The sequence below is a fragment of the Nyctibius grandis genome, chromosome 6 (genome assembly GCF_013368605.1).
Source record: "Nyctibius grandis isolate bNycGra1 chromosome 6, bNycGra1.pri, whole genome shotgun sequence".
Lineage (NCBI taxonomy): Eukaryota > Metazoa > Chordata > Aves > Nyctibiiformes > Nyctibiidae > Nyctibius > Nyctibius grandis.
Window position 1 is genome coordinate 84,845,896 of NC_090663.1, and position 24,051 is coordinate 84,869,946.

General features: G+C 40.3%; 1 protein-coding gene across 1 annotated transcript in view; it reads left to right on the plus strand.

Annotated features, from left to right (window-relative positions):
- ARSJ (arylsulfatase family member J) overlaps positions 1–23,214 on the plus strand; it is a 44,547-nt gene extending 21,333 nt beyond the window's left edge. The window contains exon 2 of the mRNA XM_068403693.1: positions 20,698–23,214. Within this exon, the coding sequence (XP_068259794.1) occupies positions 20,698–22,096 (1,399 nt within the window). The 3' untranslated portion in view covers positions 22,097–23,214. The remainder of the gene's footprint in view (positions 1–20,697) is intronic.
- The last annotated feature ends 837 nt before the right edge of the window (positions 23,215–24,051 follow it).

A 24,051-nucleotide genomic window follows, 5' to 3' on the forward strand; every position in this document is an offset into this window, starting at 1 on the left:
AAAGAAGTGGGGGGGAAAGGTGATATACAACCATTATAGGAGACGTTTACATTTTCCACACTCATCGTGACTCTTCAGATGCTCAAGGCAGCCTTAAAAAGCTGGTGAAGAGCCAGAAACACAGTGAGGTATGTTGATAATGTCAAGTACATGGGTCCATCTCTTGCATGGTACACACAGGAAACAAAGCCAGCGGATGACCTTAGCCAGAGAGAAAACTTCATCCATCTCCAGAGATGAAGTCCCAATTAGATGATTTACTAATTTTCTTAACTGTTAATGACTGCACTTTTCCTAGGGTTTGGTGTACGTTTTGGAAACATCATTTGTCTGTTAGTGCATTTTTACACTAATATATCTTTGTTTTGTTAGCTAGATGAACCTAAATGTAAGAGCCAGTGAAGCTGTTATTTACAAGATTTTATTTAATACGCACACACACACGTGGTTTTACCATGATTAATGAAAAAGATATGACTTATTAAAATACAAAGAATTTGTTAAACATGAAGTGTCATCCCCTTAAAGCCATAACTTGATATTCCATTTAGAAAGAACAATGTGGATTTTCTTCAATTAGTTGTTTAGTTAAATAAATCTAAATAAACCCAGGCAGTCCACTTAGGTAAGTGGTAGGCACTTGAAGACAGGTAATGCACAAAAAAGCAGAGAAATACACACATGCAAGCACACCAAACACTGAATGCAGCTGAACTGTATGTCCCCTCCTGTTTTCTGTCCTCTGGTGGGACTGAGGATCCTGGCGGAAAAAATGAGTGTTCTGAGTTTGCATGGTACGACTGGAGACTGGCATGCTAGAAAACATGACAGGGAGGGAACAGATTGCTTCCCTTCACTGAAATAGATGGTTTAACCTATTTACTGTGTACGGGGCACGGTTTTTAGTGTTTAAGGAAGTGTTTGCTGATACCACTTTCTTCTGAATTTGCGCCTTATCAATGCATTATTTAGGGAAGTGAGGAAGGAACAAAACCATGCCTGAACTTGTGTAGGTGGATTGATAATGCAAGAGGGGATAACCCATGGCTGAGCCAAGAGCAAAACGTTTTCTAGGAGGGAGAATGTGGTGCTGTCCTGGTGCTGCCCGTGCTTCTGCAGGGCAAAAGAGCCCCAGTAGCACCAGTATGCTGGTTGGTGCTGCGGGTAAACTGTAAAAGGGAAGAAATAGGAAAGATGGGCCTGACTTTCCCCTCTGTCTGTCCTTCTTCGCTGTAACCTACCCTCCTGCCCTGGACCCACTGTAGGAATTTTCGAAAGCCATTTTCAGAGGTATAAAGGATGAGAAATCCAGTATCTGTAATTCATAGAATCACAGAATGGTTTGGGTGGGAAGAGACCTTAAAGATCATCTAGTCCAAACCCCCTGCCACTGGCAGGGACACCTTCCACTAGACCAGGTTGCTCAAAGCCCCATCCAGCCTGGCCTTGAACACTGGCGGCATCCACAGCTTCTCTGAGCAACCTGGGCCAGTGTCTCACCACCCTCACCGGAAAGAATTTCCTCCTAATATCTAACCTATATCTCCTCTCTTTCAGTTTAAACCATTACTCCTTGTCCTATCACTCCATGCCCTTGTAAAAAGTCCCTCTCCAGCTTTGTGATTGTCATCACAGACATTTGCAAAAGTCACTGAACCATGGAAACTGCAGCTTCTTCGGTCCTAAAGCTTTGGCCTTCCGTAGCTGCTTCTGTCAAAGGCTTTGACACAGCTTTAGAGACATCAGTAAGGTTGGCCTCACAATGCTCTGCAAGGGGAGGATGACTCAATTCTTATTATGGTTTGCTAAATGAAGACCGGTGATGGGCAAATTCATTTTAGCTTAGCTATGTGGCTTAAGATACTTTTGCCTTGCTCAAATCTGTCGCCTTTTTGAAGTCGGAGGTTGTTGCCCGGGAGCAAAAGGGAACGTAATTTTGTCTTTGCCAACTCGTACCACAGTCCGGGGTATTAGCTTAAACTATCGTTGAAGATAAGTTTCTGCTAGGACCAAGGCAAATTTTCTCCTGGGTGGGCAATCTCTGAGAGAGGGTAGAGAGAATAAGATCTCAAGAGGATGCCACTATTTATTAAAGAGTTGGAGTCCTATGTACTTCGTCCTACATCTCAAGGGAAGTTTGAGACACATCAAGAGAGAGATTCCACCTTTCCTGAATCCATATTTTGCTGCTTTAGCTACTGTTTACTTTAGGATGGAAAAGTGCGATGTGCAGGCATAGAGTTTCATTCTTTTGGGGTTTCTTCTCTAGAAAACAAACTATCTGCAGGTAATAAAAGGCCATCAAACGCTCTTTTAAACAAGCAGCTGAAAACATGGCCATAACTGGGAAGAATTTTGAAGTAGGAGTTACTGAGTCAGGAGAAGTGGAGTTTTGTAAGCACATTCCTGAGGGAGTGAGTGGGAGAAATCATTCTTTGTGGTGAGAGCGTGAAATAGCGTATGTGCATTTTGGGGGTTTTATTTAAAGGTATAGTATGCTTTATATGATGCCACTTGTTCAGCAAGCTAATTTAAATCTTTCTATTCCATATATAGGCTAATCCAGAGTTCCATAATAGTCACGCACTTGAAATTTTTAACATTGTGAGGTTGTTTTGTTTCATTTTTCCTCTCAGTAACACACCTTGGAAACTGCAGATTTGAAGAGAGAATGAGAAATTTTTTTTCATTCCAAGAGAAGATAGCAAAAAAGAAAAATATTTTTTCAGCTAGAGCAAAAAAAAAAACAGGTGGATGAGCAAAATACAGTGCTTTTTATTTTCTTGACTCCAGGATTCTCTTTGTTACCACTAGAATATCTGCAACTATGTTAGAGGTTGTGTAAATGTCTGACCTGTGTGTGCCTCGATCGAACTCCTGTTTTGCCGTTTCTGTTTATGTCCTTCTGTCATACTAGAGCTAGAAGTATTTTTCTCTGTTTTCTTCTTCTGAGATTTGAAAAGTGTCCCACCTTGTGCTGATGCATAAGAGAAAAACAGAGTTTCAGGTGGTGGTGGGCTTTCTTATTCCAACACATAAAATCCTTACATGTAGCTGATGCAAAGGATATTTATACACTCAGAGGAAATACTGATGAGAGATTGTTATGGAGCAAATGAAATAAAAAGAAGGTTTGTTCATAAGCAAGTGCTCTAAATCATAGTGAAGCTAACGTCTTAATTTTGAGTTCAACTGAGAAACAGTTGGGACAGCTATTTCAGATCTTGTAGAGGGAATGCAGGTAATCTCAGAAGACAACTAGATGTTTCCTTGTCAAACCAATCATACTAGCTTAGATTCTAGAATTGCAGTTGACTGTAACTTCAAGCATGGGTTTTTTTCCTTAATCCCATAGGAATGAGAATGAAGACAGATGGGGAAAAAAGTGGAGAGAAAAAAAAAAAAAAGGCACTTTTTCTGACCTGGAAAAGTTTGGAGGATTCTAGAAAGTGTAGTTAATGCAGACCTATTTATCTATGTTGGACTGAGATACTTGGATGGGCTGTATAAAATGCCTTGCATTAGATATTTATTTTTCCATACTACTACAAAACCTCGTGCACTTTATGAAGCAGTGAATGTTAGCCTGAAACAGCCACAAAACAGCCTGTGGATCACTGTCATCTATAATTCGAGGTACGCTATAAGATACATAGACATATACAGGCATGCTTTTATTTTTCCTGTAGACATCAGGATTTACATTAATCCACACTGAAAGAGAAGATATTCTTCGCTTATTCCTTTTTTAATTGTAACTTCGGGAGTGGCTAATTTAAGGTATGTAAAGAATGAATTAAAAGCTTTACTGCTTCTACTATATCAGAATACAATGGTCTCCACGCAACCCTGATATTAAGTGGAAATTTATTGTCCTTTGAGTGGATCTGTTGCATTGGCAACAAACAGAATTACTGTTGTGGGGTTTTTAATTGCTTTTTTTTGACGGACAAAGATGATGAATTTCTCATGGCATGAGATACAATTTCAAAGAGACGAATGAGAATCAGTCAATGGGTCAGAGAAACACACTTCAAAGCCCCATAGTTCATAAAATATTTATGTACAATTATGAAAATAAAGGGCAAAGGGAGTTTATGTAACACACCAAAGAGCTGAAGAGCCAGCATAGAGCTTTCTTTCGCGTCCCACAACCGAACCTAACTTACGTATTTCAAGAGAAAGTGTGTCCAGCCACGGCTTTTCTGCAGCTGTCCCAGGGTGTCTGCCATTTCCAAGCATCATAATTCAGTTCTTTGCTATTCTGTTGTTCCTAGGCTGCTGCATCACTTCCAAGCTATGCTCATTGTGACCAAGTGCAGAAAGCTAGTTTGCCACAAGGTTGGTTTTTTTTCTTAATTTCCAGGCAATAGGAGCCTGAGAAGTAATTCTGTTATCTGTTAGCTAGCTCATGGCATCCTTTACACTGTTACTACATATCGTCATGGCTAGATTAGATGCTTTTCGAATTTCTTTTGATTTTAGATACATAGCTATTTGTTTTTAAAATACTGCACTTATATAACAATAGCTACTACTGCCTTTATGTCTAAAATATTATTTACTGAAAGCTGTAAAGAAAAGTGCACAAAAAATAATGAAAGACTTAATTCAAAGTTTTGGGTAATGTTAATAACTGGATCAAACCGTAATGAAATCACTAAGTTCCACTGATTCTAATGCAGTTTCCGTGGATTTTTCATCTTTCCCTTCTCTCTTTCATCTCCTTTCTTCCTAATACAGTGCAGCAGTCACCATTCTTACTAGGAGAGATTGATGCAGCTTCCCCAGATGACTATCAGTACAGGCAACTAGCGATAGGACAAGAGGACATAGCCTCAAGCTTCTCCAGGGGAGGTTCAGGTTGGACATTAGGAAGAATTTCCTCTCAGAAAGGGTCATTAGGCATTGGAAGGGGCTGCCCAGGGAGGTGGTGGAGTCACCATCTCTGGAGGTGTTTAAGAAAAGCCTGGACATGGCACTGAGTGCCATGGTCTAGTTGACATGGTGGTGTCAGGGCAATGGTTGGACTCGATGATCCCAGAGGTCTCTTCCAACCTGATTGATTCTGTGATTCCCTCTTGGTTATATAGATTATATCAGAAAGAGAGAAGAAACTTCATTTTCCCAAGTCAGAGCCAAAACTGCATGTTTAGCCCAGACTCTTAGCTCACCAAGGGATGTGAGCTAAGGCTTTACAGATCTTTCGCTGCTATCCTATTTTGTTGCTGCTGACTCTTTAGCCACGTCTCTTGCATTTTGATTTTGAACATGCCTACAGGAGCCTGGTTTTGAAAAGCAGATGTTTGATTTTAACGCAGATAAAAGCGAAGAAGTTGGTCCTGCAGTTCATAGAGCACTGCTCACGAAAAGCTGGGCATAAAATGAGCTGTTGAGGAATTTTACAATCGTGCAGCCAGATTGCTAGAATTCAAAATATATTATGTGCTGAACATCGAACAAGTCAACTGAGATGGTTAGCGAAGAACTGGTGCGTGTAGGCAGCATGGTTAGGTTGCAGGGGCACATTCGCAGAACAAGTTGAAAACGTGTTATGTAGTGCACACCCACTCTTGTGAGAAACCTGGATAATTGATCCTTGATAAGCCCATTGCTCTCAGACAGTATTTGTGAAGTTGGCAGTGACTTACTAAGCTCAAGTTGTACCTAGTAAGGAAATGCAGTATGGAAGTTTCAGGTTTGGTTCATGTAGATGGATAAAAATCTGTAGAGAAAATTGTCAAGACACAGACTCTAGTTTGTAACTGAGAATGAATTAGCATCGTGCATCCAGCTGTGTTCTTGCTTTTCTCACCTTTCCCTGTGTGAGGCTGCCTTTTTAAGAGCTCTCTCATTTTCCGTCTCTGGGGCACTGAACCTAATTGTGGACTTTTCTTATGCCATTGTGGAGCCTCAGGCTGAGATTGGGAAGACCAGGGCTCTTTCTACAGTTATGCCTTTGCTGCTGGGTTACTTCTGTGAGATGCTTCATTTTTCACTGTCTCGGAGTGCCTATATTTAACAGAGGGATGTTGATTTATCTATTTTGTGGGACGCTTTGAGACTGAAAAGGAAAAGCTGCGTAGATGAGTTATATATTGTTATTACTAATCGGAAAATACAGATAAGAATTTTGTTACTGAGTGAGCTGACAAGCTCCCTGAAGGGTTTACAGCTTCTTCTGGGCTGCTTCCCTCCTATGTGACCTATTAGAGCTACGCTGAGACGACAGATTTGTTCAGCGAATGGAAAAGTCTGGTACAAACAAAACCAAACAGATGCGATGTTCTGATATTCGGCAGTTTTATTAACATCTTCACGTTCTCCCAAATGAAGATAGCTCTGTGGTGTTGTCACAACTCATCAGCTCTGTGTGATACTGTACAGCTGTAATGCAGACAATACTATACAATGTCAGCAAATCACTGTGTGTGCGTTCAGTTGTGCTGATTTTCTCCTCCTTTAACTCTCTTGGTTCCTGAAGAGGAAAGAAATGTTTTGTCTTCTCACTCATGACAGATATGAAGCATGCCTGATTCTTCTTTCTTCTCCTTTCCTCTTTTCCCCTTACAATCCCCACAATTCCCATATTCTTTTCCCCCCACACAGATGAATGTTGAAAATAACAAGAACAGACTCTAAATGATGATGCTTCATTTGTTCGGCGTTACAGTGTTTTGCTCATTTTGACGTTACTGCCATTATTATTAACCACTGAAATCCATAATCTCACAACCTTGAAAGGACCTAAGTGATTTGGGAGCCACAAGTTATTTGCCACTGATTAATGTTCCACGTAGTTAATGATGCTTGAAAAGGAGTGATGGGTTCTGGTCTTACAGCCGTCTTTTTCAACAAATGCTTGGCTCCCACAAGAAACCCTAAGGTTGAAGATCAAATGTGGAGGAGTTGCTTTTCTGTGATGATGATAGTTTTGGTTTGGAACCTCTGAGAAAACAGAATATGCCCTTTTAATTTCCCTTTTGCAAAAGAAAAAAAAAAAGAAGCGGGGGGACTACGTCATTCATGTATTTACTTATATGATATACAGTTTACTGGGGCAAGAGGATTACAAGTCAAAATAGAGAACAATTTACTGATCTCCTTTGTCAAATTAAGCATTTTGGGCAGTGTACATGTTTTCTCCTAATAAAAAAGCTGCCATGCTACTATAAGGACCTAGATGTCATATTAGACCTCTCCATGCACACACAAGTATGCGTAAGCTTGTACCCACCTTAACAAATCACTACTTCTACTTTTCAGTTTTAATTTTTAAAAGGGTTTTATTTCTCATGGCTCCAAAAGAAATCTTTGAAAAAGTAAACGCCTCACATTCTAAAAGATCACAATTTAAATTAGTTCATGTTTTCTTAATTGTTTTTAATTTACAATATTATGTTGACTTTGTCTTTCAGCCGTTGAAGTTAGTGGTGGAAATTCATGGGCTGTGACAATATATGCAATCAATTAGTAACACAACACGATAATTTATGCTCGTTCTTTCTGTATAATATACACAGGTGGGACGTAGTGAACTCAAGGATAAGAACAACATACAGCTGAACGAGACAAATATGAATGTATGAGCATCTTTTGGTTTGATGGTAGAACAAAATGGGTTACTATCAAGCGTCCCTCTCATAGTGACCCATTTGAGTGCCTTAGAGTATGGAAAGGGCAGCTAGGTCCGAAGTATCAAAATAAGAGATCTGAACAAGAGCCCTGTGAAGTCTGTGAAAACTTCATCCTTAGTTTTGATATCTGAATCAGGCTGATAATCCCATCCACCTCTGCCCAGTTACTCTTTGCCTTGAAGTTCTTCCATAGTATGGTACAGAATACTATATATATAGCATAGTGTACCTCCTACCTCAATATGAGGGACCTACATTTTCAAGAGGGTATCTGTCCTTAAATCTCTTATCACAGGGTATGTGACGCTAATATCGCTCTATTAAACAGATGTTTTCAGATAGGGGGGAAAAAGCCCCATAGAAGGCAGGTGTACAACGTTGATGGCATCAGTACCTAGGTTCCATGAATGTATTAGGATTTAATTGTTTAATATAATGAATGCAAACTGCCAAAACTTTGTGTGTGTCCAACGTACACCTCACTTATGCTTATCCAACTCACTCCATCACACAAGTCATTCTTGTGGTATTTTATCTGTGATCAAAATCACCTGCTAACATCATAAATAAGGCATGGTTTCATTAATATATTAACAGTTTATAGCAAATATTTTATGTATGCTTTGTCTGGGTTTAGACATAATTGCTATAAATGTAAGAGACATGATTTCTGGACTTTTTTTTGGACTAGCAATGGTTAAGCACATGTTTCCATTCACCTCCTATCTTATACCCCATTTTATTTCGAGCCTATTGCACTGCAGCCTCAGTTTCTGTTAAGCTTTTGGACACTCCTGCAATGCAAACAGTAAAGCAAGACGTGCCTAAGGAGCAGTATAAATGGGACGTTAGCAATCCTTGGAGAGGATTAGAGAGTGCAGCAGTGACATCCAAGATAGCACTACTTCTTTTGCTAAGCTGCATTTAGGAGGGAAATAAAGAAGCATTTATCCAAATTACTTCATTACTCAGTCACATGGAGACCTAGAAACAGACGTGCTGTTACCTTCTGTCCCTTATTAACTACAGCGAGCTGGGCACGGTACCTGCTCAAGTTGTTTTGTTCCTTTTGGGTTCCAACATATGGAGCTTTTAAGAGAGAAAGAAACTGATGACCACAATGTTTAAGGATACGTGGGAAGAGGGCTCAATTTGTCTTCATACTTTTATTGCTTACGGAGATTTGAAAATCCCTAAAGTAAGAAAAAACATCATGCTTTGAATACAGACATTTTACTTTCCTTTTTATGACATATTATACAGTATGTTAGTTAAAAGTTGTCACATAACTGACTGACAGCCCTGCACCACTGCTCCCCACTCCTTCCTTCCTTTGCTGCAAAAGCACACCTACATCTACATCCACTCGGATAATGGCAGCGAAAGCATTTCATTTCCATGTTGAATCTCCCCTGTGAATAAACAAAGATGTTTCATTTCCCCATATTGTCAATCAGGAACCTTTCATCTGGGACCCAGGTTAATAAAATACTTCATTACCTTAATACATCATTTCTTTGGGAACTGCATACAGTACCCTCAACAGTAGTCATTGTCTTAACCAAAACTGGACTGGCATGTTGTGGTCAGTTCTGGAAAAGGGATTTTAATACAATATTTCTCCAGTGAATTGGGAAATAGAAAAGAAAATCCAGGAGCACTAATAACAGTCTGAATTTAATGAGGGAGTAGGATCTAGTTCAGTAGCCAGCAATACGTGACAGAATTTGTACATAACTACCAGTAATCCTTGTAAATAAGTAGATGCTTGTAAGTGCTGTGTTTTAACAACTCCAGTTACAAACTGGTTTTAGCATCAGGGTGATGTGCCTTTGCAACCTGCCAATGTTTTTCATCAGAAGACCCAAAAAAGCCCATTTTGAGCGTTAGCTGTGTTGTGCAAGTGACACGGTGCCATCCCTGCTTAGAGGGGTGAGAAGCACAAAAGGCAGAGAAACTAATATGAAAGTGTCAGAAGGACAAAAGAATTAGAGGTCAGTTGTAAAGCTCAGGCTAAAAACTCTGCAGAGCCCAGGAGAAAGCGTGTCTCTTGGCTCCCAGCCCTCTCCTTCAAGTCAAGGCGATTCCTTTTGCTAACGATGCAGTGCCACTGCTGTCACCAGTAAAGGTCAGCCCAGAAAACTATCCACGTTGCTGAAAAGTCAAAGCGCGTTTTTTTCTTCAATCCAGATAAAGTTGTTCTTCGTATTATCAGGGCTGTAGCTTTGCTTGGAAAAATAGCCGAAGTTCTGGAGTGGCATGAAACAATTTCTGGCGTGTGTCTGTCCCAGGAAACCTGTAGAGACAACAGCAAAGGGCATCATTATCTTGCTGACAAGAATGCTGGTGTTAAAGATCTTAAACTGGAGGTGTCCGGGTGGGAATTGCAGCCTGTGTAAAACAAAGTTATGTTGTGTAAGTGGATTGTGCGCTCTCACTTTTTCAGTTTTGAATAACAATTTATCATTTAATATGCAACTGGTGTGTCAGCAGTATCAATTACAAGTGTCTAGAAACGTGTAATTAAGCTTTAAACATAAACGCTCACCTACATCGTGTTGCTCTAGGTGGATATCCTGCTATGTTGAATTGCTGTGTGATACATGGGAGATGAAGGAAGAGATAATAATTTCCTTTTGAGGCAAATGTACACGTTTTGCAGTAACGTTATACGATAGATCGCATTAAGCAGAACAAATAGAATAGCAAAGTTGAGATGAAACAGATATAATCATCCAAGAATATTTCTTAATTAATCAGCATTCACAATGAATCCCTACACTAGGAAAGGGGTTTCATGCATTCATCCAGGGACTTATTTTGGTATTTTGATGACACTGAGCAAAAATTTATCTAATAAAAGAGTATTCAGATGGAACTGATCCTTTTATTTAAGTGGCTACATATTGATTAAGGGGCCTAGAATCTGTTCTCTCTTTCCTGTAATAGGTACTTTGAGACAGTTGAGCTTGAGACGTGTCATAGAGCAGGATAATAGGAATATTATAAATACTAAAGAGAGATCGTGGCCATTACTATTTGATTAGCATACTCTCAATAATAGTTTATATCTCTAATTTTAAATTAGAGTCTTAAACTAAGGTTTCAAAAGAAGCTTAATGGCCTATGATATACTTAGGCTCGGTAAGGCGATGAAACTATGACATTCTCCAATGTCACGCTCAGAAATAGGATGTTTATGTCGTTGTTCAGTGGTTAATGGAAAATTATAGCTTTCACAAAGTTTCGATGTTGTGTGAAGGTATCTAAAACACTTGAGATGTCTCTGAAGCACCAAATAATCCTGATTTTTTTCAATGTCATAATGTTCTTTAATTATAAAGCAATTCTCTCTCTCGAATTATGTCATATAAAACCATGGTATGGTAGTTGTTAACTTATAATTTACATCTTGTCATTTTGTCCTCAGTCATCCTTGCTGCCAATTCAAGGTCATTTTACAGCATTTAGATTGATATAGACTCTAAGTAGTGGATATATGAATAATACATGAGGGCAATATTAATTAAGAAATAGTAATAAATGGTCAAAATGGGTACTTTAATTAAAGTGTAAGGTAAGAAAATAACTGTTTGGCTTCTACCTTAAGGACTGCTATCAAGTATGTCATTTTTGTGAAAGATGTCTTCTTATGAAAGGCAACCATATAATGAGTATCTTTCACGTCCCTTAGGTGCGTTCACTGAATAAATTCTTCTTATATAAAGATTAGCTAATTTTCCTAAACTCTCACAGAACTATGAGTTTCAGCCTTGAGATTTTTAGCTGAAAAACATTTCACACGTTTACAGGGCAATTGGGTTTGTTTCTAGTCGTGTAAAAATGCCCATGCTCTTACCAATTAATGTATTCTTTTAGGCAAAGTACTTCAGCGAGACACACTGAAATTTACCCTATCTGTAAGAATGACTAGTCCAGGATATTAATAGTATGTGAGATGGTATTCTCTCCAGCACAGCAGTGAACGCAGAGGTTGAAAGGAAGGCCGCTTTCCCACACTTGCAATGCTCAGGAGTTACGTGCTGTAGCACAGAGGACAACCTTTACAAACTGGTGTGTGCCGTGTCCCTGTTCTGACACGCTGGTCTTGCTCCAGCCTCGTGCAGTGCTTGCAACAGGGTCTGCAGACCAGTTTTTGAAGTACCCAAGGGGGGAATTCTTCTGCGTGCCTATTTATGGCTTTTAGACTCTATTTATCTCATTTTCTTCTGTTTTCCCTCCTGTAAAAATGACTGAAGCAGGACAAAAAGAAATCATCTCACTAAAGAATTGGTTTTCCTTTGCTGTTGGCTTGCCTTAACTTCAGAGAAATATGCAGGGAGAGTCTGTCTACGTGAACTCCTCTCCAGTGTAGCCCCTGTGTACTCCTGAACTCACAGCAGTGCGTTCCTTTGCCTTGTAACATGCTGATTAGGTGTAATATCTGATGGGATCTGGTTTTGCTGAGAGCCCAGAATTTGGTGGCAGTCTGGCTTTGTGGTTGGCATGCAAAGTATTTAGTCAAATTGTTTTCTTCTCATGTCGCTTACGTGTAGACATGAAACCGAGAGCGCTGATTGTGCAATCACACATTTCCCCCCCCTTTTTCCCCTAAATGAATAACATTCAGTGATAAAGCTGGAAATGTGCTCTGGTTTCCACAGCTGCAGCGAACTTGGAGCAAGGAGAACAATAGCTGCAGATGCACATGTGCATTCCAGCTGCTGCCGACTCCCACGTTCTCCTTTATCCTTTTTGTCCTCCCATTTGAGCAGAGAAATTGTCTCAATGACAGGAAAGGTCAGTAGCGGATGCGTTGCCTGCTTAATAACGTTTTGTAAAAAATCGGAATTAGTGTATGAAAATACTAATTACAACTCAATTTGTGGGGTGATTTAAAGATGAAAGTTCTGCTTGAGTTTCATTATGTGATTTTTGTTTTTCCCTGCACTAACCGCCCCTCGCAACCAGGGAGAGTAACCCCAAGGAAAACGCAGATAAAGGTTTCTGTTTCTTTCCTCTCCCAACGTGGTGCCACAGTCGGCTATTTTTCCTTTAAAGCTCAGAACTCTAGAGACAAGTTTCTTTCCCGCTCTTCACCAAGCTCTGCTTCGCTCCCAGGGTGCCAGTTGCATCATCAGGACTTGGGAAGATAGAGTTGAGCTGACACGTATCGTTGGGATGCAAAGTTGGTCGGAACGTAGAGCCATAAAGAAGAACATTTTCTGTCTTGGATCTCCAGCTTTCGAGCAGCAGGGTCCATCGCTGTACCAGGGCTACTGCACCACCTCAAGGATTTCACTGGAAGTCCCTCTGGTTCTTACTATTGATAAATGTTTATTTTAGTTAACGTAACTCTGCGTGACATTTCTAGGTGCCAGATGATAAAAATACATTCACGGTATAAGTGAGAGTGGTGTAAGGACATCATTCAAATGACCAAATGTCAGGGCTTGCATGAGATCAGAATTTCCAGATGATTTTGAGGTTGAGTTAATGCATCAAAATCCAAATGGCATTTGGTTAAACAAGGGTACCGCAACTCCTGTAGGTCCTTGGAAAAAGGTAATTGGAACAAAAACAGTAACATTATTAGTCCATTAATAAATCACTACTTTTTTTTCCTTTTCCTGTATTTGATGGAAGAGCCTTAGCTGATTTAAAAACAAAAAAGAAAAAACCCACCACCCCCCAAAAACGTGAAAGTAGGGCAAGATTCAGAATCTTTCAAGTGAAATGTTTGCAGTAGCACTGCCAGAGCGAGTAAAAATAATTTTCCTTAGACTTTTTATGTAAACACATGGTTTAGAAGTGGGTATTTTTCTGCTCTGATTTATAAGCACATAAAAATTCAAGGAATAGAGCTGAAGATTAAATGAATGTGTGCGTATGTCGGTGTGTGAAAACTTCAGGTTAGTTTTATGTGGGCCGGCACAGTGAGAGACTGCAGAGGTTTGGAGTTCACATTTAGTCTTTAATGGTGCATTTGCTTCTCTGATCCATCTACATTCATACCCTGCCTTCCCCCAAAAGATCTTAAAGTTATAAGCTAGAAGGTAAAAATGGTTAAATGGTAGATTCATAGAGTTTTTTCTGGAAGGTTTAACATTGACAGAAGAATTGAGGAGAGAAAGGGTTTGTTTGCCAAGGACAGGGGGAAACCTGAGGCAGCGACATGGAGCCAGGTCTCATCCCGGTGTGCGTTCAGCGTTCAGTCAGTGGAGTAGCTGGGAACCAGGACTACGGGGACCAGAGGGATCATGCCTGCTTCAGAAAATGGACAATCTTTGCCTCCCTCAAATATCTTAAAAAAATGAAGCAGTGTTGGTCATGCTGTGGCACAGCATTCTGTGTGTCATGTGCTGCAGCAGAGCTCAGCTAGACCCTCCAGCCATAACTCATATCCCAGTGAAGAACTGCCTCCATACTCTGGGAAGAAATCTTTGCTCCTCTTTTTTTCTACAAGGAGATTTTCTTCTCTAAGTCGTGCACCCACCATCTCAGAGAGGTAACTCCCTCGCTATAGTACCATTTGCATGTATCCATAAAAGTATTTCATATCTAATTCTAAACTGGGACAATATTTTAGATATGCAGAATATCTTACCCACAATCTTAAGCGGGTAGAAAAACAGGCAGCACAAACCAATACATCCTTTCTACCCTTAATTTATATTATTCAGCAAAAAAGTTACATTTTGTGACAGATCATGTTCTAATGTAGAAGGCATTTCCTTCACTCCTCAGGGGTGTTCAGAATTTTAACCAGGACAAAATGCTGCACAGCTGACTTGGGAGTTCTTGCCATACCTATAGCATCACTCATGTTCGTGGCACAAATTTTGATTGCTTACTTTGGTCCTGTTTCAGCCAACTACCTGGCTGAAATCACATTCTTATTTAAACTCTCTGTTGAACTGCAGCCTTAGCTGTAACTTTACGTTGGAACCAAGTATCCTGAACTTTCTCCCACACTGCTGCATCGTGGCTGTTTTTGAAAGACAGACTGTAACTTGTATAGGCTCAAGGCTCCTTCAGATTGGTCCTGAGAAGACTGTATTGCATGAAAACTTAGAAAACATTTTGCTTATCAGTAAATTTACTTAATACAACATGAGAAAGCAGCACTGTGGCTACAGGCTATGGCTTTCCTTGTCATCAGCCTGAAGGGACTTAAGGATTGATACTTGCCGACTGCTATGCAGCAATTCATGTCAGGCTGCGATAGGTTTATTTGCATCTCATTTAAATCAGCTTAGCTCTATCTCTCTGCCCCAGTGTCTCCTGTATCAGCCTGCCCCTTTTCCAGCTTTACTTTCTGATTTTAGTTTTAAAAACCTTAGCAGATTCAGCATAAAACATTTAGGTTTTATGGCAAATATTTCTGATGCAAAATGATTTGAGTGTGATTCTTTCATGTCAGTCCAAGTCTGATGAGGAGCTTTGCATCTCTCTGCCATGCTCTCTAATGATCTCAAATCATCTAATGATTTGCTGGCGGCAAGTGGGATGTTGGGGTTTTTTTCTCCACGCTAATTTGGACCTCTGAGGACTGGCAACCTCCAAGCAAAAAATGTCACCGATTTCTATATTCTTTACTCATCTGGATTAGCTGTATTTCTAGCTGTTGTGTTATACAAACAGTGTCAGATAAGATGTCAAAGACTGCTCTTTAGCAGTCCCTAAACCTGCTTTATAAACTGCTAGCTACTTGCTATATATTTTTATTTTTAACAAGGAAATGCATAATCATCAATAATGATCCCTTTAATTAAAGTAGCATGCATACCTCAGTGCTGTCGTTCTGTTTGCAACTCCTTCTGGCAAATGATTTTTTTTTTTAATATAAAATATTCTTTTCTAAATCCTAAACTAGAGTTTATTATTTTAAAAATTGAGAAAATTTTTTGGCATATCCTGAGCTATGTAAGCATAATAAAAATACATTTTCACCATGTACTAAGTAGAACTGTTCTAGCAAAAGTTCCTGAAATTACAAACTTCAAACTGTGCTGCTTTGTTAATCTTCAGTGACCCTTAAAAGGAACTCGGTTTGAAGACAATGCAGTATTTTAACATTATGAAAGCCTGAAATCAATAGTTTTGTGCATGCACATTACAAAATTAGAAACATCCCAGCTTCTTTCTCAGTGCAGAACCCACCCCGAAGTTAAGGGGGAAAATACTCAGTAGAAAACTCCTTAGGGAAACGTTTTTTAAGGAAAACTGGGTTGGCCTACATGTGTTTAAGACTGCATGAGCACCCAGGGGACGTGAGACATGCCAGGAGAATCTCTTCTACTCTACAGACCCTACGTCTTCCTCTCTGCTTCAGGGGAATGGTAGTGACAATGTGCAATGATTACTGTCATTGATCTGCTTCTCTGCTTTGGTTAGCTCTCCCCATGAGAAATGGGAAACTAATTTAGCTTCACTAAGGACTTCAGAAGGGGGAAATTAAGCCTCCAAATGTTAATGCATTCCTCAAGCTCAGGTCTAATTGACTTGAGTGTCCCCGTGGTGATTTACATCCACAAAGACTCTGGCACTTGAATGTACAGTTGACCTTTAACAACTCAATGGTCTCCGCACCTTGAGACTGAAGGTAGGAGTAATGCAAAAGCCACTGGCTTAGCTTTGTGTCTTCTAGATTAAAACAGGAAGGGAAATCATGTTGGAAAGCAGCATCATGAGTTCAAACTCAGGATGGAGGACTTATTTGCTTATTTATTTTAAGAAACCTCTGAAATCTTTCTCTCAGCATCCAAGAAGCAAAGGACCTATGAAGTCATCAAGATACTCCCTCTGGGAGTCCGTTGCTTTAAAGTTTCCACTACAAACAAGTAAACAAAGCGGTGTAACAGTCAACTAGCATTAAACAGCTGCCTCAGCTGGAACAGTTATCATGGTGTTTTCACTGTAAACATCTGAACAACTTCCACACTAATAAAATAGAAATGAGACTAGCAAATGCACAAAGAGCCATCCCCATGTAGTGAGGATAAATTAATTTTCATTATGCATTTTATTAGCTGAACATTTCACATAAATTTTACTTGTTCTGCAAATTTCGAATTTCAGGTGTCTGATAGACAGCCATGAGCTAGAAACTTGGAGGGGTAGGGCGAAAGAGAGCATAGTACGTGCATGTAAAGTATTCACAAGTCTTGAACCCCTGTGCTTTATACAGAATATTATCAGGCTATTACTTTTATGTAAATACTGTCCATAAAGGTCATAAAAAACTGTGGAATTAGGTTCTGTGGCCTGTCAGCATTTGCTTATATTTAACTGATTGCTAGTGTTGTAATTATCATAATGAGTTCCAGACTGTTCCTGATCATAACTTACTTTCTGCATTTGGGATTAAATTCAACCCATTTATTCTAAAGCATTAGCTAATCCTGTGGTAGAGAGCGATGAAATCTATAGAGTGTATTTCACAGACGTTTCGTGGCAGTTAGTGAGCTCGTGAGTTTATCTTTTAGAGAACTCCCCCAAAATCAGCATCTGCCTCTTATTTCCTTTATGTTTTTCCTTGTTCAGTTGTTTCTTCTCTTTCGCAGTCTAAATACAGTTTCAAAACAGACGCTTTTCCTGTTGCTATCAATGCCATTTACTTCCATATAATGCCTGTCTTTTGCTCAAATTACTTTGTTTTGCCATGCATTGTCTGCAAGTCCTTTGAAAACAAAATACTTTCACTGAAAAAGTAATATCAGCACATAATGGATCCATTAGGAAGGCACGTGGCACCGACAAGTGAACAAACCTTGACCATTTTTGTAATAGCAGAGAATATCCTGGTAATTATAGTTGATATTTCTTTGAAGCATTTCTACAGTTGAAATATTTTTACTTAAAATTGATTATTTTGCAGATCCCCTTTTACATACATGAATATAAAAATGCATATCTAGTTGTATGTGTGCATGTACGTACATTCAGAAGCACAGCTGTGCCATAAATAGCGTACACATATGGGAAACACACCAAAGTCTCATGAAAAAACACAGCGACCAAGAACTGAAGCAGGGCTGCTGTATCTGCATCGTAGCCAGCCTATTGCATAACTTACTGGGGGGACTGCTGAAACAGGATGCGTTGCCATAGGCCAGATATTTTCCTAAGAAGAATATGTATAACTGGGGCTAATTCTTGATATTTTTTGATTCAGCATTTATCAGATTAATAGTGTAGGAATTTTGTGCTTGGATATATAATTGAAAAGCCCTAGCTGGGGGATCTACGTGTTGTTTATGAATTCTTGATGACAATTAACTTTGTATGAATATCATATTTTCTGTGTAGGCTTTGTCAAGAGGCAGATCAGTTTGCAATGCGTTGCAAATTCTGTTGCCCGTTCCCCCCAGGCTCAGCTTCTGGGGTGAGGAGAAGGGTGGAGGAGTCTCTATTACAACAACATCACTTCAGAGAAAATTCTGATTTCCAGCAAAATTAGCTTATTGGGGAGAAACTGTCTGGCTGGGACTGGGGGTTGATCTCAAGCTGGTGAGGTTTAAGAAGGTAGTCTACAACTACCTGAAGGGAGGTTGTAGTGAAGTGGGAGTCGGCCTCTTCTCCCAGGCAACTAGCGATAGGACAAGAGGACACAGCCTCAAGCTTCGCCAGGGGAGGTTCAGGTTGGACATCAGGAAGCATTTCTTTTCAGAAAGGGTCATTAGCCAATGGAAGGGGCTGCCCAGGGAGGTGGTGGAGTCACCATCTCAGGAGGTGTTTAAGAAAAGCCTGGATGTGGCACTTAGTGCCATGGTCTAGTTGACATGGTGGTGTCAGGGCAATGGTTGGACTCGATGATCCCAGAGGTCTCTTCCAACCTGATTGATTCTGTGATTCTGTGAAGAAAGCAGAAGCTATTTACTCAAATAGCAGGGTGGGGGCATGGACTTTTTCAGTTGGATCAAATAAGGGGATTTTATGTAGAGTTTTAACAAGGCAGAGGAAAGAGAAGGGGAAGGAAATTAAATGTCTTGTGAACAAAGTTCCCTGAGGACTCTCAAAAGATGGAGTGAACTGAAGTACGGGGCGCTGCCGTTAGCGTGGGTTTCTTATTGTAGTTTACCTGTTTTAAAAGGAGAAGAACATTATACTCAAACCATGGGAAAGATGTGGGTATTTCTGTGCACGTGACATTTCTTTCAGAAAAGCAAAGCGTATATCCCAGAAACCTATAATTTTGCGAGTATGCTTTAACTCCTGCAGTATCTCCTGTGTCTGCACCAGCTTGTGAGGTTGGGGACAGTTGGGTGGAGGGGCTCCAGATCCACAAACTGGCGACAGAAACAGCGCTAGCTTAAAGCAGAGGGGTGCAACGCCCAAAGCTTCTGCAATGAATTAGTTAGACCAGAGCTTCTGGTTCTGTGGAAATAAGTTCAAGAATAAAATGGGAGTTGCACAATTATTACAGATTGGCAGGCATTAAAGACATCTCTGGTGCCTTCAAAGATCTTGGCCAGGAAGACATCATATAAAAGCAGACTTTAAGTTATTTATGGACAGGCAGAGCCTAATGTTTTTAATTTTCTAGATAGCTCAGGAGGCCCATCAGATTGGCAATACTAGCAGAATGTGGCTGGAAGTCCCAACTCCTACTGCCACAAATTAATAAAAAAGTGGTTTTGGGGAAGATTCATAGTATTGGTGGACCCAGCTGTTCTAGTCGTGACTGAGAATTTAACCTATTCTCACACTCAGGGAGAAGTCGTCTTCGGTTTCCAATGTGCTGTTACAATTTATTTTTTAGTGTCAAACTGATATAAATGGATTTGTCCTTGATTTTTGATACTTGCTACTTCCCATGCTGAATTCATTTTCTAATCATATGGAGGCCATATGTATTCTTTACACATCGACTGTGCTGCACCGCAGAATTTATTATCCTTCCTTTAAATATACTGCTGTTACATGCTCAAAGTCCAGCGTATTTATACGCTGTAGAGATGTTTGCCACTAGCAAATTATGAGGCACTGTAAAAATTGTAGTTATCCACATCATCTTCTATAATCATTGTTAGATGGGGACGTGTGGAAGCTTTCTGTGGAGGGAAAAAAGAAATCAAAATATCTGTGCTCCTGTATATATAGGTATTTTGACTAGCTCAGTTCATGGAGGGAAACATTTCATCTAGCAGTTAGGCAAGGACAGAAAATGACTGCTGAACGAGAGATCCAGTGATTAAATTATCATTTCCTTTGGAGGGATCACCCGTAAACCTCTTCCACTGTAACTGCATATGCGTCCCTGAGTTTTGGCCAGGGTACTTGCCGTCCACGCGTACTGCGCCTCTTACTCAGGAGATAAATGGCCGGAGCGTGGGACTGTAGGTGTTTCAGGAGAGAGCAGAGCCAGGCTCCATCGTGTGCGTGCTGACAACTGACTCAGTTGTTATAATATTAGTAATATCTCTGCTAAGTCATAGCCCATACGCATATTGCACGATGGATGACCAGCAATCAGACCGTTGGGCTTTCAGCATTGCGCACGCCACGAGAGTTGGTCCCGAGTCACTGCTGCAGGACTTGTTCATGCTTGGAAAAAAACAACGCCATCGTTCTGCTTTCTAGGGTTTGTATTATACTTAAGGGATACCATAAAGGTCTGTGAGTTGGACTGCTAGCTTTAAAACAGCAGTGCCCAAATAATGGTTCCCAGGCAGCACGTTGCCTTTGAGATCCTTTGACATTGCTCACAGCTACAAGGAAATTAAAACATTAAAACTGAGGCCAGCAGGGAGAGAGGCGTGGGATGCTGCTGCGTCACGTTTCTTGTTCAGTATTGTTGCTCACTGGCCAAAGGAGGTGGGGGAACTGCTCTTAAGCGCTTGTGAAGAGAAACAGATGCTGTTCTCCTGTTTCAGCAGGTTTAACAGCATGACCTTGGTAGTTTTTGACATATGTACTTCAAAATATTTCCAGAGAAAATTGCTGCATGCACAGGAATATCTTCTGTTACAGTGACACGCATGGGTGTCCATGTGTAGGGTCCTGAGCATTTCTTCCCTCCCACCTTGCCTGATGCCTGTCTCCTCCCTGCCTTCAGGTACCAGATACACACCGGCCTTCAGCACTCCATCATACGGCCCACCCAGCCCAACTGCTTACCTCTGGATAACGTCACGCTACCTCAGAAGCTGAAGGAGGTCGGTTATTCAACGCACATGGTTGGCAAATGGCACCTGGGGTTTTATCGCAGAGAATGCATGCCCACGCAGAGAGGATTTGACACGTTCTTCGGCTCGCTCCTAGGCAGCGGTGACTATTACACTCACTTCAAATGTGACAGCCCTGGGATATGTGGCTATGACCTGTACGAGAACGACAACGCAGCTTGGGATCATGACAACGGCATCTACTCGACGCAGATGTACACACAAAAAGTACAACAAATCTTAGCTTCTCATAACCCCAGGAAACCTATATTCTTATATATCGCTTACCAAGCTGTTCATTCGCCTCTTCAGGCACCAGGCAAGTATTTCGAACATTATCGATCCATAAATAACATCAACAGGCGAAGATATGCTGCGATGCTTGCTTGTTTGGATGAAGCCATAAACAACGTAACCCTTGCTTTAAAGAAGTATGGTTACTATGAGAATAGCATTATCGTATATTCTTCAGATAATGGTGGGCAGCCAATGGCCGGAGGAAGTAACTGGCCTCTCCGAGGAAGCAAAGGGACCTATTGGGAAGGAGGTATCCGTGCTGTTGGGTTTGTCCATAGCCCGCTTCTGAAAAACAAAGGGTCTGTGTGCAAGGAGCTTGTGCACATCACAGACTGGTTCCCCACTCTGATCACACTGGCAGAAGGGCAGATCGATGAAGATATCCAGCTGGATGGCTATGATATATGGGAAACCATTAGCGAAGGCAGACGTTCTCCACGGGTAGACATCTTACACAACATTGACCCGATTTACACCAAAGCCAAAAATGGGTCCTGGGCAGCTGGCTATGGGATCTGGAACACTGCGATTCAGTCTGCCATCAGAGTGAATCATTGGAAACTACTGACAGGAAATCCAGGATATAGTGACTGGGTACCTCCCCAGGCCTTCAGTAATGCGGGCCCCAACCGCTGGCACAACGAACGCGTTTCTTGGTCAGCTGGCAAGACAGTGTGGCTTTTCAACATAACCGCTGATCCGTATGAACGAGTGGACCTCTCTGCAAGGTATCCAGACGTAGTGAAGCAGCTGTTGCGGAGGCTTTCACAGTTCAATAAGACTGCGGTTCCCGTTCGATACCCACCTAAGGACCCCCGTAGTAACCCGAAGCTGAATGGAGGAGTCTGGGGTCCATGGTTTAAGGAGGACGAAAAGAAAAAGAAATCAGATAAAAGTAAAGGTGCGAATAAGCAAAAGAAGAAGAACAAGAAAAAAACAAATCGGAAAAAAGGGCAATCATTACATTGCCGTTCACGTCTTGCTGGTGGATAGACTCTAAGCACGCTCTTTTGCCAAGTCTGAGTCAGCTTGGCCCAAGTTTCTTGAACTTCTGACAGACTATACTAGAAATGCTAGCTCTGCACTATGGATGAAAGTTGTCATCTTTTAATTTTGTCTCTGATTTCACCAGCACAAGATATCTCAACACTCTGCCTTGAGTGTACATCAACATCCCCATGACAAACTTTCTCCTCTACAGGTTGAATGGTGCTCACCCATCACAGCTACATTCCAGATAACAACAGCGATAACACCTAATTTCAGTGAACTCCTTTTTGATGGACAAGTGGTGGTTCCTTGCCTAAATTAGTTGGAATATTTGGAGAGTATGGAGATGTTAATAGCAGATGTTCTCAAACTGACAGATGATTCATAGAGAGAAAGGAAAAACAAAACTTGAGAACCTCTGTGGGTCAGAAAGTGTTGGTCACCAACCTATGATATTTTTTGATACAACACAGCAAAAACATGGAGCCATCAGAGGAACTTTTTAGAGGCGCTGGGGAGGGGGGCATGATAGGAGGAAAGCTGCTTTGAATTAGACTTTGTCTGCCTTACATAAATCAGAAATATTTTTAAAATTTCCTAGATGTGCTAAGCTGCCCCTATTTGTAGTAAAACCAGAAGGTTGTTATTCAACACATGTGAACAGGTAGCACACGCCATGTATAATTTATTATAGGCATAGACAAAAACACATCACCAAAGTGAATGTAATATTTAAACACTTTAAGATAACTATACAACAGTATGTAAAAGACATAATTTATTTTACAGCACAATACTTCTCTTCCATTAAAATTTAATTAGTGGGTGGTGCAAGGTACCCCTTTGGATGCTAGGGTTGTTTGGGGTTTTTTTCCCTTTGATTTTTAATTTTATTTCCACTCTATCACTCAGAGTTTTATTTAACAGATCCATATCCTCAGAGTACTGTAAAACAAGAGAATACTGTATACACTGCTAGGATGAGAAGGGGGAGTGATTCAGGTGCATCATTTCCTTATGTATTTCCCTCCAATTATTTTGAATGTAACAAAGTGATTATTTAATTTAGTAGTCACCTGAACATTGTTCAGTTTCTGTACAGAACCTAGGCCATCTTTATGTTTGGGGGGGGAAATTCTACTTTAAACCTTTTATTTATATATCTATTAAAATAGTTTATTTTTATGGCATTCATAAAAGTCGTCTGCCTCTTTTTTGCATCAAAGATAGCAATCCTGTCCTTGTTTATTTTAAATGAACTCAGTAAGCTTTTTTATTGCTATTATTTTTGGTGTAGGGATGATTTTCTGACACTTCGCTTCTCAAACAGAATTTCTTCTTCCAATACGTATATAACTGGAGACATGGTTCAAACTTTGCCCTTTTCCAAGGTGTCTGCATGGATGATTAATGGATGTACCAACTGCATATTCTTGGTGATCTGTGATAATTGATACAAAGCATATGCACATATAAGTTTCAAAATGAGTTATGTTAAGTAAAATTGATGATTCATTTGTTATGTATTTTGGTAAAATTTAAAATAAGCATGCTTTTCAACTACATCTCACTTGACTCAGAAATCACGTTTATATAAATTACAGTTGAAAAATGAAACATTCTTAAAATCAGTGCACACTAAAATCTGAATCACGTCCAACACTCCCAACACCCCCTGACCTTTTCTGAAAAGAACCTTAACTGCAGATATATGCTGCCAAAACCTAGTAAATCGCCTGTTTTCAGCTGTAAAGCAGAATAAAACTGTCATTAATGAACACTTAGAAACAAGTTAGTCATATTTAAGAGTTAACTTTTGTAATGGATATACTGGGGAAAAGATAGAAATGGACTTCTTGAATAGTTACCTATAAATAATAATAATTATGAAGGGAGGACGTGTATCTGCATAAGCGTTTAACATTGTCATTGCTATTTTTCATATTGTGTGCTCCTTA